General features: G+C 43.6%; 1 protein-coding gene across 5 annotated transcripts in view; it reads right to left on the minus strand.

Annotated features, from left to right (window-relative positions):
- Nucleotides 1-15600, minus strand: part of ANKRD17 (ankyrin repeat domain 17) — a 67406-nt gene that overhangs the window by 28960 nt on the left and 22846 nt on the right. For all 5 annotated transcript variants that reach the window (XM_057381830.1, XM_057381829.1, XM_057381833.1 and 2 more), the window contains exons 2-7: nucleotides 5921-6074; nucleotides 5198-5354; nucleotides 3760-3907; nucleotides 3362-3509; nucleotides 2088-2321; nucleotides 1263-1357 (exon numbers count right to left, since the gene is read on the minus strand). In XM_057381830.1, the coding sequence (XP_057237813.1) occupies nucleotides 1263-1357; nucleotides 2088-2321; nucleotides 3362-3509; nucleotides 3760-3907; nucleotides 5198-5354; nucleotides 5921-6074 (936 nt within the window). The remainder of the gene's footprint in view (nucleotides 1-1262; nucleotides 1358-2087; nucleotides 2322-3361; nucleotides 3510-3759; nucleotides 3908-5197; nucleotides 5355-5920; nucleotides 6075-15600) is intronic.

Below are 15600 nucleotides of genomic sequence, written 5' to 3' on the forward strand. Positions count from 1 at the left end.
TGCTTCATTTCACACTGCAAGTTTTTAAATACTGCTAGAGAAAGCTGCTCCTTTCCCTCAGCAGCAGAGYGGAAGGTATGAGACTCTCAGCTCTGAGCACCACTGTGGAACTGCCTCCCTAGGAACAACTTCCTGGAGAAATAAGGGAGAAGAAATTTTTCCTATTGCTTAACAGGAAATTCTTAATAGAAATCAGGTCTTAACATCTCTGTGAGTCCAATGGATTTTTGTTAGTCTGTGAGAGGAGTTCAAAGGGTAGAAGAAAATGTCAAGCAAAGAAAGGCTTGATCCAAAGCTCCACCAAAAAATATCCCAATGAGAAGGCAACTGTGACATCAAACAAGGCAATTTCACTATCARCTCCCAGGAACTGGCTGCAAGGCCCTTGCCAAGGACATTTACATGSCTGCTCTAGAAAGATTTCAGGGCGACATAAAGGACACCTCAGGTCCTGTTTATCTACGTGACTTTCTTTCCAACCACTTYTAAGAAGTATAATGGTTTCTGTTAATCATTCCCTGATCTGAAGCCATTAACTTCCTTGAACAKACATAACTGGCTGATTTTAGAACGACTGCAGTTGTTTCAGGGAAGGGCAGACTAAACAGGGATTTACTGCCCTCCTCTACAGCCATGGGTTCACAGTGTGACATTACACRAGGCTAATGCCATGAAAATCTCAACACATGAGGAATCTATTTGAAGAGAAGAATAAAAARGAAACCTAAGAAATTAATTCCCAGTTTAACAATAAAGTTCCATTTTCAGATGAACACAATGACCTCAGATGGACAAAGCAGCAACACCAAAGTACTCTCACTAGTAAGAAGTAACAATTACCCTCCCATTTCCTACTTGCTTCCCAAACAGTTTCTGATCCTGTGTTTTCAAGGAGTAGGTGGTTATGTGAACTATACTGGCATGCTACACATGTAACCAGCCACTGACAAATTCCTTTAACATAATCCAGGTTATGTTAAATGCACCAGGTTACAACCATATTCACTACCTGTGTTTAGCCCATTAGAAATGTTAAAAGCATTTCAACAGCTACTGAGAATCTCCCCACCAGAAGTTACACAATTTCCAAATTCCTGCATAAAGTATTCTCCCATCACTAATTTCCCATCATGYAGGCAAGAGAACCAAAACATCACAGTTAAGATTCTGTACCAAAGGGAGACCAAAAGGAATCACTTCCTCCACCTCCAGGAAGAAAAGAGAACCCACACACCTCACTGCTCAAGCCACACATCTCTTACCATGCATGCCTCCATGAGAGCAGTGTGCATCTCATCTGTCTTGTGCTCCTGGTCTGCACCAGCTTCCAGCAGAAACCTCACCATTTCCAGATGGCCTGTGTGGACAAAACAGTTCACAGAGAGAAACTGTTTGAAAAAGTGCATTTCACAGCTCACAGAAAGAATCTAAAGTACACAGCGACACACTATAATGTTACAACATTAAAAATCCACTCTGCAAAGCTATWTTTGTGTCTCTGCCATCTGTGTGCACAGCAGCTTATCAGTGCAGTTGACAGAAAATATACATGAAAGACTACGACCAACTTCTGTACAGGCACCTCTGCTACCAACATCAACTACTCCATGATGGCAAACGCCTAATAAAACATTTCCTAAGTGATTATAACAGCACGGCCAGCACTGACACCTAAAAGGCAAGGTTCTACATTTTGCGTGATCTGCAAGGTTCTACATTTTGCGTGATYTASAAGTGCCAAGTCSTTTAAAATTAAATCATTTCTCTACTTAAGCTGGAGTACCTTGTATAATATAGCTGTAATACAGAAAGTTCAGCTTACTTATTCTGTGATATAACACATTAGTTCCTTGCCTCTTGATTTGATAACAGAACAACTTGTAAAGCATTGTAACCCAGACCAAACATACTTAGACAGCACACAGATCATTTTTACACATGGCACACAGACGCTGTGTGATACCACAGGCAGGATGAGAGCATCCCTGTGTCTATTCCAATTCCCTGGGTCCAGGGCAGCAAGGCTGAACACATCCATGTTCCAATGACTTTTCCCCTCTGATATTTTCCCAATCCTGTCCCAGTACCTTTGTAGCATGCCAGCGTCAGCGCGCTCTCCTTGAACTCATTGGAATGCGTGTTGATGCCTGCTCCATTTTCCAGCAGCACCCTGGCCACCTCCACGTGGCCAGCACTCCCAGCTTCCATCAGCGGCGTGTGCCCGTTCTCGTTGTGGTCCTCGATGCTGGCGCCCGACTCCAGCAGCACCTTCACCACRTCCACATAGCCCCCGGCACACGCGTACGTCAGGGCTGTGTTACCTAAAGCCAGCCAGAGGAAGGGTTGGRAWCASAATTTCTACAYCCACAGCTTCACCTGATGCTCCATKSCAYCCCTTTTACCTGGATACCTGATGGAACTGCATTTTTCAGGCTACACAAGAACTACAGGGAGGGGGAAAAAGCAGCTCGGTGCTGACTGACTGAGGATCAACTTGTGCCTGTACGAATGCACCTCTCTTCCCATTTCCAGCCCAGCTTCCATCACAAAACCCCATCAGTTTTCCTGTAAATCAGCAGGGACAGGCAATGCTGTAGGAATGAAAGCTCAAAACCAGGAGCAGAATGAACTGCTGCTTCTCAATCAAGTCTTAAACACCTCTAAGGGGCTGGCTGCAAAATGCTCATAGTCTTTATGAGCAGAWGAAAACAACTTCAGTGGAAAAAAACCAAAACCATGGATGTGCACACCAGAGTAAAGAATCTGCCTTCATGAAAGACACCTTGAAAATGTTAAAGGTCAAGGCAGCATTGCTGCTGAGAGAACTACTTCACAGAAAAAAATAAAAATAAAAAAGCAATCTTCTCCTTCTCACTCAGGGTAARCTCTCTACTCATCAGTCACTGCTGACTACACACCAACTCTCCACTTCCAGGCTACAAAAACTTAAAAGATTTCCCAGTTTGTCACTTCARCACACAAATGCTTAGCAAATGACCATGGAATGAGTGGGAAGGGGTGCCATCTTCTCACGTTTCCTGATTTGCCCTTTCTAGACCTGCCACCAAATAACTTTTCCAAGTACACACAAACTTCTCAAACTGTGCCTAAAATGTGACAAATCCTATGTACTCAAACACCTTTCAGTTACAAACTGACCTTATCCACCTCTGTAYGTCTSACAATATTTYATCTGCTCTGTATTTCAGAGCTTCRTTTCAAGAAAAGAGGATTTAAATGGCAAAACCACGAGGAAGCATTGTGCCTTGCTGGGCTGAGAGCCATTCCTCCCCAAATTCCACGCCAAGCTCACCGCACACCCAAATCCAGCTGTGCAGGTGTTCCCAACAGCCTGCTTTACCTGTGGATGACTGTGCGTTCACATCAGCACCATGAGCTAGCAGCAGCTTGACAATTTTGACGTGCCCGCCGTTGGCAGCAGCCATGAGAGGTGTGATGTCTCCTTTGATTCCCCGGTCCTCCACATTGGCATGCATTGCCAGGAGAACCTGCCAAGAGAAGTGATCAGCAGCCCTGCAGGGACAAACTCTGCCTCTGCACTACAAGCCCTCACCTTCCCCACAGGGCTGGGAGAAGCCCTTGCAGAAAATAAGCACCAGAATGCATTAGCAGCATTCGGTGGAGTGTGAGACTCGTTTCCCACTACCTTAACACCCCTTCCAGGTGCACAAAACTGTAATGCACGGATTTAACACTTATTTTTGTACAACACGAAGTACAAACAGCCAGGAAACCAACCTGTGCAAGCTCATAATACCCTGCTGAGCAGGCCAAACAAAGGAGGCTTTCCCCTTCTTCTGTGTGCTCGTTCACACTGCGGCCTTCAATGAGCAACTTCCGCACAGCATTCACATCTCCTTCGGAACAAGCCTCGGCCAAGCTGCGGCTAACGAGGGAGAAAGCATTCAAAAGTGAAACTGGACCATGCCTGAGCCCAGCGTGCCATGAGGATGCAGTCAGCAAAAAAGGAAACACGAGCTAAAAACGTGCCAACTGCTAATTAAACGGTGCCAGTTTTACACTTGAGGTTTCCCAGCTAACTTGGCTGAAAATTAAGGCATGTCCATATCCACTCCCGTTATTAATTTTTAACAGAAGTTTACAAGAAAAACATATGCAGGATACTCCAGGACCAGAGGACACAGAAATCACCTGTCAATCTTAAGAAAACTTTATTTGTTCAGCACTRTAACTGTTAATTAAACTAAAACAAATCACCCACATCACTCTTCTCCTGTAACAAATGTAACCACTTGCCCTCTCTCCTGTGCTAAAAATACCAGGACCTTGTAACCAGACACAATTTTAAAATACGGGGAATCARTTCTCAAACCATGTTCACCTCTTGTTTAAATTTCTAAGATCCTCTGTCCCTGTAACAACTCTGCAACCTCCACCATTCCCTAGAAAGAGGTGCTGGGGAAAAGAAGGGATGCACACAGAAACAGACATAAGCCAAAATTATTCTGCTCTTCATGTGTCCTGTTCCCACAGCAAGAAATGTTCCTTTGGAGTTACTCCACGTAGAAGGAACAAATTTCCAACTAGCACAGCAGCACTTGATTGTCCCTACTAACACTGTTTTCACTGGACTGAAGTTTAATGACAGCTTGGAAGAAAACCTTCTTCTTTCCCTCCTGAGYACCTCAGTAAGACAAAATCCCACATATAAAGACACAAAGTCCAGAGAAGAGCAGCAATTCCCTGACTGAGGCTCTATCCAGGGTCCTATGCAACACTGACCACCATGGAATTCCAATCCTTCAAGGCTGTTTCTCTTCCTCAATTATAAAGACAYTGTGAAATTGCCTAAAAGATTTTTTCTGATCCCAAATCTCATTTCATGCTATCGCTGAATGACCCATTTTGGGATCTGCAACTCTTTGGTACAGCTCTAAGGCCCATACTACTGAAGAGTTTTGAAATGTTTCTACAGCTSGTCACGACACACTCTCCGAGTGTCATTCCTGAATTCCAAGCAGTATTAATTGCTTCACTCTCCACTGCAARACCTGCCAGTCCACAAATATTTAAACAGGAGAAGCACAAGTGATAACTTGGCACCAATTCCACTSGAGTAAGAGTTTCATCACCCCATAAGCACAAGTGACAAAACAAGAAAAACTGCTTCTAAAAGTAGCAAAGGGCTGAGCAAGTGCAGGATAAGTGGGCTTACTTGTCAGTCTGCCCTGCATTGGCTGTGCTCTCGGCTCTCATGCGGGTCAGCGCAGCGGCAGCTTCATCCAACGCGCAGCTCACCGACGAGGTCAGCCTGCGCAGCACCTCGGGATCGGCAAAGGCTTTCCCGTCCGCTGTCGACAGCTTCCCTATTCCTTCATTGCAATTCACAGCCAGGGCACGCGTGCCAGCAAAGGAGAGAACAGACAAGTTGAAATGGAGCCGGTGAGATCTGCCGGCAGAAACATTCCAAACACAACTACAGCTTCCAAAACCACGGGTTTAACTGTTTACAGCACTCATTTAAAAGCTGCACGTGACTGAAACCCGACAATCCACACAAGCAATCAGTTTTCAACTACTGAAACTACTTAATATAAGTAACTATTAAAGCTTTTCATACAGCAACTGTTACAAAATAAAACCTCTTTAGCAATTTAAGGTTTGACATAATGGCACAAGCCAAAGTCAGGTGCTAATTTTGACTCAGGCTTTTAGAACACCAATATTGGAGAAATCTGATTTGAAGCATCTTCTAGTTTTCCAAACCTTGAAATATTTTAAAATAAACTTTCTCTTCCATGACTGCCATGACAAGTCCACACCGCTGTACATTTTGCAGCTGTATCACTCTCCTATGGATTTGCCTTATGCAAGTGATTCCAGTGTGGACTCTTGTAAAGGCTTTAGGGTTAAACCTGCATGGGACAYGAGGACTTACCCGCAGCTTCAAGTAAAGCTTCTAATCTTGCCTGGGTTTCGGGATCTACTGTTCTCAGGTCAGCACCATCAGCATTACTCGACAGCAGCAATTTAGAAGCTGTTTCCAACATAGGGTTTTCAAGATCATCCTGATCCAAGATGAATGATTCCACCTGGAARGTAACAGACTTGGTTTAAGAATGATATAATTGACCAAAATAGACTTAGTGCACAAAAAACCTTACAGCTGAAGTTATTATTTAAGCATTTTATTTTTAAGTCCTTTGGTGGCCTCAGGTATCTCACTTCGGGTCCGATGTCTCCTAATCCAGCATCCAAAGAAACAACCTAAAGGACAAGCCCCACTTTCCACATAACATCAACTCCACTGTAAAATGACTTCAAATGACAGAATCTTTCTCAAGAAAACATTTATTTAAAACTTTGTCTATAGAATATGCAATGGTGTATCTTCTTTAGAAAACACATGCTGAGTTGTCCAGGTTCTTCCGTAGACCCTGCTTTCCTGTGCTGTCCTATTGTTTTTGCTTTGAAATATGTAGAAATTAAGGAAGAGATGAGTGTATTAGAAAGGAAAGCCCCTAATACCCATTTGTGTTATCCTCCCTGCTAGAGGATGACTGGAGCATGTAGTTAGAGAAGACACTTCTCTGAGAGCTCCATGAACTCACTCCACAGCCTGTGAACTAGTCACCAAACAATTATTGAATTATAAAGACCAAGTTATACATCCCCTTACAAAGCTCAACAGCTTCCAAAATTCCCACTTTGAAAATCCAAACCTCCATCCTAATCCATAATCASAATCAATTTAAATGCCAGTGTGCCCAACAGAGAAACCGTATGTGCCAGCCACTCCTACAATGATTAAAACTTCAGTCACCTCTGGATAAAAACAGCCAGGGATCTACAGTTCTTGTCAGTATCTATTTCCACATGGAATATACCTCACTGAAACAGAAAATTATTTTATTCTTAAGCTTCATTTGTATCTCCAAAGTTTCAAAGCAGTCCCATGAGCATCACAAGTTCAGATTGCTGCAGATAAATTGCCCAAGAATYCATCTATGTGGGCAGATAAACCATAGGAGTGCCCAGCTCATGTAAGGACTCCTGGAGATCTCTCCAGTCTCCCATCCATTCTCTTGTCACAAGTGGAAAGCTCACACAACTTTTGCCTTCTGCTGTCTGTCTCACATTCAACACTTCTAGGACACTTTGAGCTTCAACTTAAATGCCTTGTTTGCTAACGAAGGCAGGCTGAGAAATTTCTTCATTTTATCTTTTCAACACCACCGAGAAACAAAACCTCTGGTCAGCTCTTGGCAATACACAAACACACATCTCAAGGGCACCTCTAAAGCCCCCCTGTGCTCTTCTGCATCCTCTCTGCCCTCCTCCTCACCAAACATGAAGGGGATGACTTCCAGATCACAGTGGCTCTGATGCCAACAGTGGGACAGTCCTGCAGCACTGTGCCAGTGTCCCTTGTCCATCCCTGCTCTCTGCACCTACATCACTATTTCAGGCCTGCTTTGGTTCATCTGAGGACTGGCCATTTGTCTTCTTGCAGAGGACAGAGTGTTGCAGCAAGCCAGAGGAACTGCTGTGCTCTTCAGGAGCCAAGTGACGGTTTCACCACTGGAAAAGCAAGCTCCGGAGTYGTCGGAAGCATTCTTGGCTCAGCCAACCCATGCAAAATCCCAACTGCTCAGACTAACTGAAAAAATCTCCTCCAAGTGAAATAATGAACAGCTGGTCGTGGTTCTTCCTAACACTGWGAAATATTTGCTAAGAAAAAGGCAAAATAGGAAAACTACTCTCCTCCACACATATCCTCTCCTCAAAATTAGGTCTTTTATGCAGTTTAAGTTTCAAATGGAAAAATTTTCCATCTTCCTTCCATTTAAGAATATGTGCATGGTGTGATTAAATAATCCAAGGAGAACAGGGAGAAGCAGAAACCCACCCACAAACAACTCAGCACCAAGACAGCCAAGAGGGACCAGGAAAAAACATCCTTGCAATAAAGTTTTGGGAATGTTTATATTATGTGCTGTCACTAAAAACATTTCAGAACAATACCAAGGAATTAACCTATTGGAAAAACACCCACGTCCATACATAAGCCTGTAAATCATCTCACACAGATGTAAACTAAGGTCAAAGAATTTATTCCTCTCAGAGTTTCCCTCACAATAAAAAGACACAACAAAAAAAACAAGTAACTACACACACATAAAAAACACCCCAAAACAAACGAAGAAAAACCAAAGAAACAAGACTCTTGAAGAAAAGCTTTGGGTTATCTATTGATTTCAAATTTTCGACTATGGCACTTTTGGCCAAACATCCAGTGACATCTCCCTAAGAAACACAAGTTCCGTGCTGAATTTTAGCTGTTTATAATAAAAAAAGCAGACAAAATATGAAATTTCTTTATCCCAATGACATGCTCAACACATTAGTAAAGAGCTCTTTAAGCAGTTCCAAGGAAGCAGTGCACTGCAGTGAAGTGTCTGGCAGCCAGGCTGCACACAACAGCTCTCCACGGCTGTGAAATAGCAAGTTGGGTTCATTAACATAACAGGATTTATTTTTTAAGCTTCAGTGTTTTTAAGCACCATAATATAAAACAGCAGCATCTGAAACCAGATTCGGATGAACCACACTAGCTCAGGCAAGTATTAAAAGACAAAAAATCCTACCTTTCACAAAGAAATATCCTCTCTGCAGACTTTCTTTTTCCCTTTTTTTTTGGCTGGCCCCTATTTTCCAGTCTTACAATCGAACACAACTTAGTGTTTGAGCTCTTCTCAGATGAATCCCATGAATTTTGCCTTATATTTGGCACTGGACAAAATTTAGAATTTGCTAAATTTTTGTCTTAGCATTTAGGCCTTTGGTGTTTAACACCCAATGGGGGCCAAATGGATCCCATGAGGATCAGAGCAAAGCCTTTCCAAGGAACCTTAAAGATAAGGAACAGCCAGGGGCTATTGTCAGGTAGCAAACTGTACCCCTTAAAATAAACTTTACCTGACACTCCTTTTGGATGAGCTCTGCCAATTAGCAAGCACTGTAACAGTTGATTTTTGCCAGCTCCTAAAGTTTTGGAGAGCAGCAAAAGGTTTCTAAAGACAACATTAAATTTCATATGAATTTTCAAGTCTGTTTGGTGTTGCAAAGCCACCTTCAGACCAAAACCACAGCCGTGACCAGGTCAGTTAATAACCTTTAGTCCTAACTATGCTGACTGCAGCCCCACTTCCTTTGCCTSAAGAACAAGGAAGTTTCAGATTCTTTCCTTACTCAGCTAAAAATGTGAGCAGTTGAATCCTGATTTCCATGAGGAACTCATCATGCCTGACCTACAGCCACATCACTTTGCTGGCGCTCCAGCAGCTCCTGTCCAAGATAATCCCAGCTTTCTCTCCAGAACAATTTTACCTCTCACACCTCCAACACACTGCACMAAAGATTGATAAATCTATCTATCTGTCTACATTCCATACATTACTGAGCACTTCTTGACAGCATATCTTCTACTGTTCACTTCAGGAACACACTTGGATTGTATTTCTGTTTCATACAGAAATAGCAATGTTTATACTATTACCTTGCAAGTGGAACACACCAGAGGAAATAAMCCCCCATTCCCAGTGCAAGAACAAAGTCCAGCTCTGACTAATAATGAGCTAAGTTGACTTTGCAAGACACTGCTGGGTCTTTTTCACACTTTATATCTAACCATTTGATGCACATCAAGGGATTCCTGAGGCAAGAGTGAATCAAAACAAAGTAATGATATATTTGAAATGYGGCAAACTGGGCCAAGTATTTCAAGCACCATTTTTTCACTTTGGGATGCAAAACACAACATTTAAACAGATGACACAAAATCTCTGCAAATTACAATGTATAATACCTCATACTACAGCAACARTTTCATGTCTGCTCTCCTTCGCCCTGCCACCTTTTAGCCTTCAGAATATCACCTCTGATGCTTTCAAAATACATGAGCCCATCTCAGTTTCAGTACAGCTTACTGGAAAAAAATACTCTGATCTGAAACAGCAAGACAGAAATCAATCTACACGCCTTGAAATATAACAACAGGAACAGATTTTGACTGTCACCAACTACTGAGGCAAAGAACACAGTTSTGCCTTTTCACCTACATGTTTTCAGGTGAAACTACAACTTAGCTAACAGAGGTTTCAAGGCATTTTAAGRCTTGGATCTTCACAGCATTAATAATGCATTATAGAAAAAATTCCATCCAAGGCTTSACTGAAGCCAAGGCTCAGGCAGTGCCTGTCATTTCTGTGGGTCACACCATCAGCACCACCCAATTTGGGTGGAATACCCTGAAGTCCAAGTGATGGTTTCCTGGCTCCTTACACAAGACACCATTTTCTTTAGATAAAGATCAGCTCCCTGCTCACTGCAAGGGAAAGCAGATATGGAAGGCCAGCCAGCAGATGACCAAATGCCCACTCCGTTTCAGCCTTGCAGATTTTGTGGGTTTCCCTCACAATCATTTTCTAAGAGGAACAAATGGTGTGATTCCCACTAGCCCTTACCCTGCTACTACCACAGACACCATCTGACAGCAGCACCTCTTCCCTGTACAATGAGGATCACTCCCACTTATCTGGGGTACACAATCAAAYCCACTGTCTTCCCAACATGCACTGACCCTCCCCAAACCAAAATGCCTCGTTCAGCAGAAATCTGAAGTCTGGCAGCTGGAACATCTCAACAGTATCTTCTTTCATTTTATTCCTCTAACTATACACTCCATTTCTCACGCTGCTGCTAAAAAAATTACAAAGGGGAGAGGGGGAGGGAGGTGAGAGGAATAATGTGCTGCTGAAATGGCATAACMCGGTCCCCACGAGTGGCACCAGCCGAGTCTGTGCTGCAGGGACACCTGCATTAGGACTGCAGTGTGCTTCTGATGACGAGACAGGTGCTGAGGTATTCACAGGAAAATTCCCTCCTCTCCTCCGCACGCTGCATTCCCAGCAGCATCCACAGMGAGAAAAACAGACAGGCAGGCATGCTGAAAGCTGGAGCTATGAGAAGGTTGTGAAACTACAAGGAATAATACTCTTTTTCCATTTCAAACCCTCATTCCAAGCACTTGGCACGCTTCCACATGAAGCAAATTCATGCATTAACTGGTATTCAGCTGCAACTGTTCATGCGAGAAAAATTCCATGCCAATGTAAAAATAACAACACCTCGTCTCACTATTATTTTAAGTTCCCTGCCCCAAATTCACATTTATGTGGRGGAAAACCCACACATTTTAGTCTCTGACATGAATAATGAGATATAAAAATCACAATAAAAAAAGCCACTGAAACACATACTTATGCCTGTGAAGGCTGAGCTTCAGACAACACTGTTAYATCAACAATACAAAGCTGCCACATTTTCAATCCAAGCCCTTAACACAAGATTGCATCTTCACACACCTCCCAACCCTCCTCCAAACTTGAATTGTTGATAGAAACCCCAAGAACTGACCACAGAAGCAAAGCTTTGACACTGTATGAACTCACATATATCACTGGAGATGTAACAGTCTACATGGAGCCAAGAATAGTGACACYTGTAATAAACCTTGTTTCCATGACATTGCAGAGCCAAAATGGAACCACCCCCTGCAAAATACCCCTGACAACTGAGGGATACACTAAAGGGACAGCTTGAGCCCATTCAGGGCAGTTTTTGCCACCCTTAGCAAGTCACCTGTTATGTCTTCCCCACTGTTATATCTGTTTAACAGAGACAAAGTAAAGGCAGCCCATAACCATAAAGGAGGAGATGATGCCACTGGGCTTCCCAGAATCAGCCTCTTCCCTTATTGCCAAAATCCCCAAATGTCACACCCCAACAACTGCAGCCCCTAAGACTGTCCCTCAAGTAGCCGAGGTAAGCATCRCCTAAGCTCCTTAAGAAATTACTTACAGAGCCACTCAAACCAGAGCCACCCCAGGAGCTGGGAAAAGCTTACAGGGGTTATGTTTCCTCTGACCCTGCAGACTGYGCCACAGGCTCGGTAATAACAGCTACAGGAAAGGCAATTTTGAGTTTTCCTGAAGGACAGCTCAAGGACTCTAATCCTCCTTGGATAAGCACATCCTGAGGGCCATCACCACAGACTTGGACAGATCCTTAAACATGACACAGTCAGCTTTGATGGGTTCACTAGTGAGAACTAAGGAATGCAAGGAACATAAGCAATACAGAACACTGTAGCTCTGTAGTAGTTGCTTTATGAAGTTGTTTCAACTTTCTCAATTCAGTATGGAAAAACTGGGAAGTACATTAAGCATCACTCTGTTCTAAACAGAAGATTTTAGCCRTCTACCTGAAACACACTTTATTCACAGCAACACCAGCATCTCCAAATAATGTGTGTGCACTGCTGAGAAATGATTGAGGAGTCCTGCTGTGCACTGYTACATCCTATTCCTCACTGCCCTACTTTCAAGGGACTAATTATTCTCTTAAGCCTTGTTTAAGGAAGGTGAGCTCCCAAGAAAGAGAAAATCCTTCTCTAACAGCTGGTCACGTTCCTTTTCCACTGGTCTCACCTTTTGCCTTGACCGTCCAAGGATAGATTTGGCTAATTCTCAATACAAGACACTCCTGAGAATGCAATGAAGCACTGTGATACACTGACAGACCCACAATGACTGACCTGGATCCTTGAAGCATCTTCCTTTAAAACGACACCTAAGGAAAACACCGAGATCTAAAAGATGCCCCAAACCTCTAAGCTGTTAAAACACAATTGCATTGTTTTAGTGCTATCTCTACAAGAGCCAAGGTTGAAATCCCAATGATAATTTATTATCTTTATCACTGATTAACTTCAGGGGGCTTGTCTGCACATTTGTCACCTGTGGAGTCTGCAAGGAAAAGTTCCTTGAACTTTMTTCTCACAGCTCAATAAGCAGCCATTTCTATGCCATTGTCAGACTTGGCTGCAACAGCCCAGGACCCTTCACTAATCCTTTCAGAAAGGAGTTTAGAGTAGCTTTGCAGTTCAGTTAGCAAAGGTGGGCCAATTTCTCACAAACGCTTTTTCTGGAATATTCTTCCTCTATTCCATTCCCTTGGTCTCATGCACCATGTCCAAGTTTCAGCGCAGAACTGTGCACACCCATCCATTTCCAGCTGAAACAAGTTGTTTTTCTAAGGGCTGTAGCTCAGCACAGCYGAACAATGGAAACACGACATCTGAACTTGTAAGTGGACAAAGGCAGCAGCAATAAAGCTCTGGGCAGAGCGAGCTGAGGCCTTGCCTTCAGCCCCRTTTCCTAAGAGCAGAGCTGAAGTGTGTCCGTGCAGGAGCAGCTCTCTCCCATCTGAGCACATGATCCTTTCTTGCAGYGCAGCCAGCCCTCGGATCAAAGCAGCTCCTCCAGAGCCCATGCCAAGGAAGCTGCTGAACTTAGCAACCATGCAGATGCAGAGGAAAAAGAGGACGGGCATTTATAGTTCATCATGTCAGGCAGAGCCAAGACCACCCTCCTACCCCTCAATCACAATCATCTATATCCACTCAAAATAAATTTTTAAAAAGGAAGCCTCTGCATGGCTTGCTTTCCTTGACAGAGCATGCTCCATTTTAAAGGTTAAGAAGAGACAAGCCACGGACTTTTCCAGTCTTCAAGAAATGCTCTAAATTTTCACACTGATGGTGCCAGAAAGCATTTCTCAGCCAGCACAGACTTTCAGCAACCAGCCGAGTCAGCTTGGCTGCATTTCTCCTGCATCCCCAAGTGACAATGGTGGTGGTACAGCAGCTACAATTCCCATAAGGAGCTTACTCCTGGTTCCTAACTGCTGTCAAATGACTTATTTCTGASTGTTTCCCAATTCTGATCCCAAAGYAAAACTCATCCCCAAAACAGAGGGCACCAACATGCTCATTTACACCACAAAGCTTCCAAACAAGACAGACCTCCATTCCATGGAAATYTGACATGCAGACAAGCTATCCAGTCAACAGCATTTTGCTTCAACAATATCAGAAGGCAAATAAATAATCCACGTTTGTCCACATATTTTCACCCCCACACACAGATATTGAGATATATAGATTGGTCAGATCACAGGACAAGAGAAACAATGGGAGCAGAAATAGAGGATTCAATATGTTCTATGATGAAATTGTTCTGATTCTTAATGCCCTCTTTCATGGACTCAAACACCACATCTTCCCATTTCCAAGAAACTCCCTGCCCTCCAGACACCACTGTTTTTCCTGAGATGAGGCCCTCCTGACAGCATTTGTAAAAACCAACCACCAACACCTACAGGCACCCACCCAACAGGACCAGCCATCCTCAGCTCTGCAGTGATTACAAATCCAGGCATTCCTGCCATGGGGAAAAAAGCCCACAATGCCATGGTTCCATGAAAGCATGATCAACCTTTGTGAATCCAACACTCACTCAAAAGCCTCTCTATCACACCAATTGGGGTGCACACAAACCTGATGCTTATGAGATCCCAACTACAAAGCCATCCATTACCAGCAAAACTAAGAACAAATTTATTTCCCTGCTTCATGGACAAGTTAAATTTTACTTCTGTAGTAGMACTTTGAACACTTTGTCATGCCCAAAAACCACGTGGAGAGCTTTCTTTAGAACAACTGAGGCTGTCACCCAACACTGTGGTGTCTCAAAGCTTTAACAACCTCTGTATGACATCAGGTTAACATCAAGCAAGAAGCAAAGACACCCACTTTTTCTGAGCCACCTAAAGGATGATACACCAAGCCCAGGGCAACAAAATGGCATTTGRTATTAGGAGCACAGTGGGTTGATGAAGTGCAGGAAACGAACTGTGGCAAAAARCACTGTGACACAACACACTCCCGAGCCCTGTCTGTCCCCTCCATGGCAGCAGCCTGTCTCTGTGCCTGTGCTCAGGAAAATGAAGATTGCCTTGGGAGGAAAAGATATGTCAGTGGCAGACATCCATCCCTCCCAGCACTTCAAGGAAGAAAAGCTGTTCTCCTCCCACTGCAGTCTGCCTGTTTTGCCCACTAYGTATAACCCACACTCCCTCTAGAACTGGGTTTCTCTCCTACAAGACAACACTGGGGACTAAAAACCTTGGGGAAAAAAAAAAAACATCAAAAGCACACCTAAGCAGCTGTTTCTTCCTCCTTGTTCCTGCGAAAAGGAAATCCTCTCAGATTCTCAATTCTGCACACACTCTGCCATGTGCATTTCAGGCAGCAGGTCCACAGTCACCCGYAGGCCACACAAATTTATTCAATCATTCACTGTGGCCACTGAGCATAAAACGCAGTGAGCAGGCGGCCTGAACAGCACAGCACAGTTGGGTTTGMAACAGAAATAGGTTTAAGCTGCCCACATGTTTTCTTACACAAATTTGGCAGGCAATCTTTCCCTTCTGTAAGTAGTTTTGGTCAGCTGCTCCTCACAACAGCAAGCAAGTGCTCTGCACTGAAGGATGAGGCAGCAGAAGGGAAGGAGGACATGTGGAGGAGGGACAGGATGAACATACAAACAGCTACTCTGTTCCAGCCCAGCTCAGAATTCCCTTTGGCATGAATGAAATACTGACGTGTGCATGGGCTTCTTCACTGTAATACAGATATGTAAAAAAAAAAAAAAA

This window comes from Malurus melanocephalus, unplaced genomic scaffold (assembly GCF_030028575.1).
Source record: "Malurus melanocephalus ecotype Western Australia unplaced genomic scaffold, MMel_1.1 scaffold_533, whole genome shotgun sequence".
NCBI classification, from domain to species: domain Eukaryota; kingdom Metazoa; phylum Chordata; class Aves; order Passeriformes; family Maluridae; genus Malurus; species Malurus melanocephalus.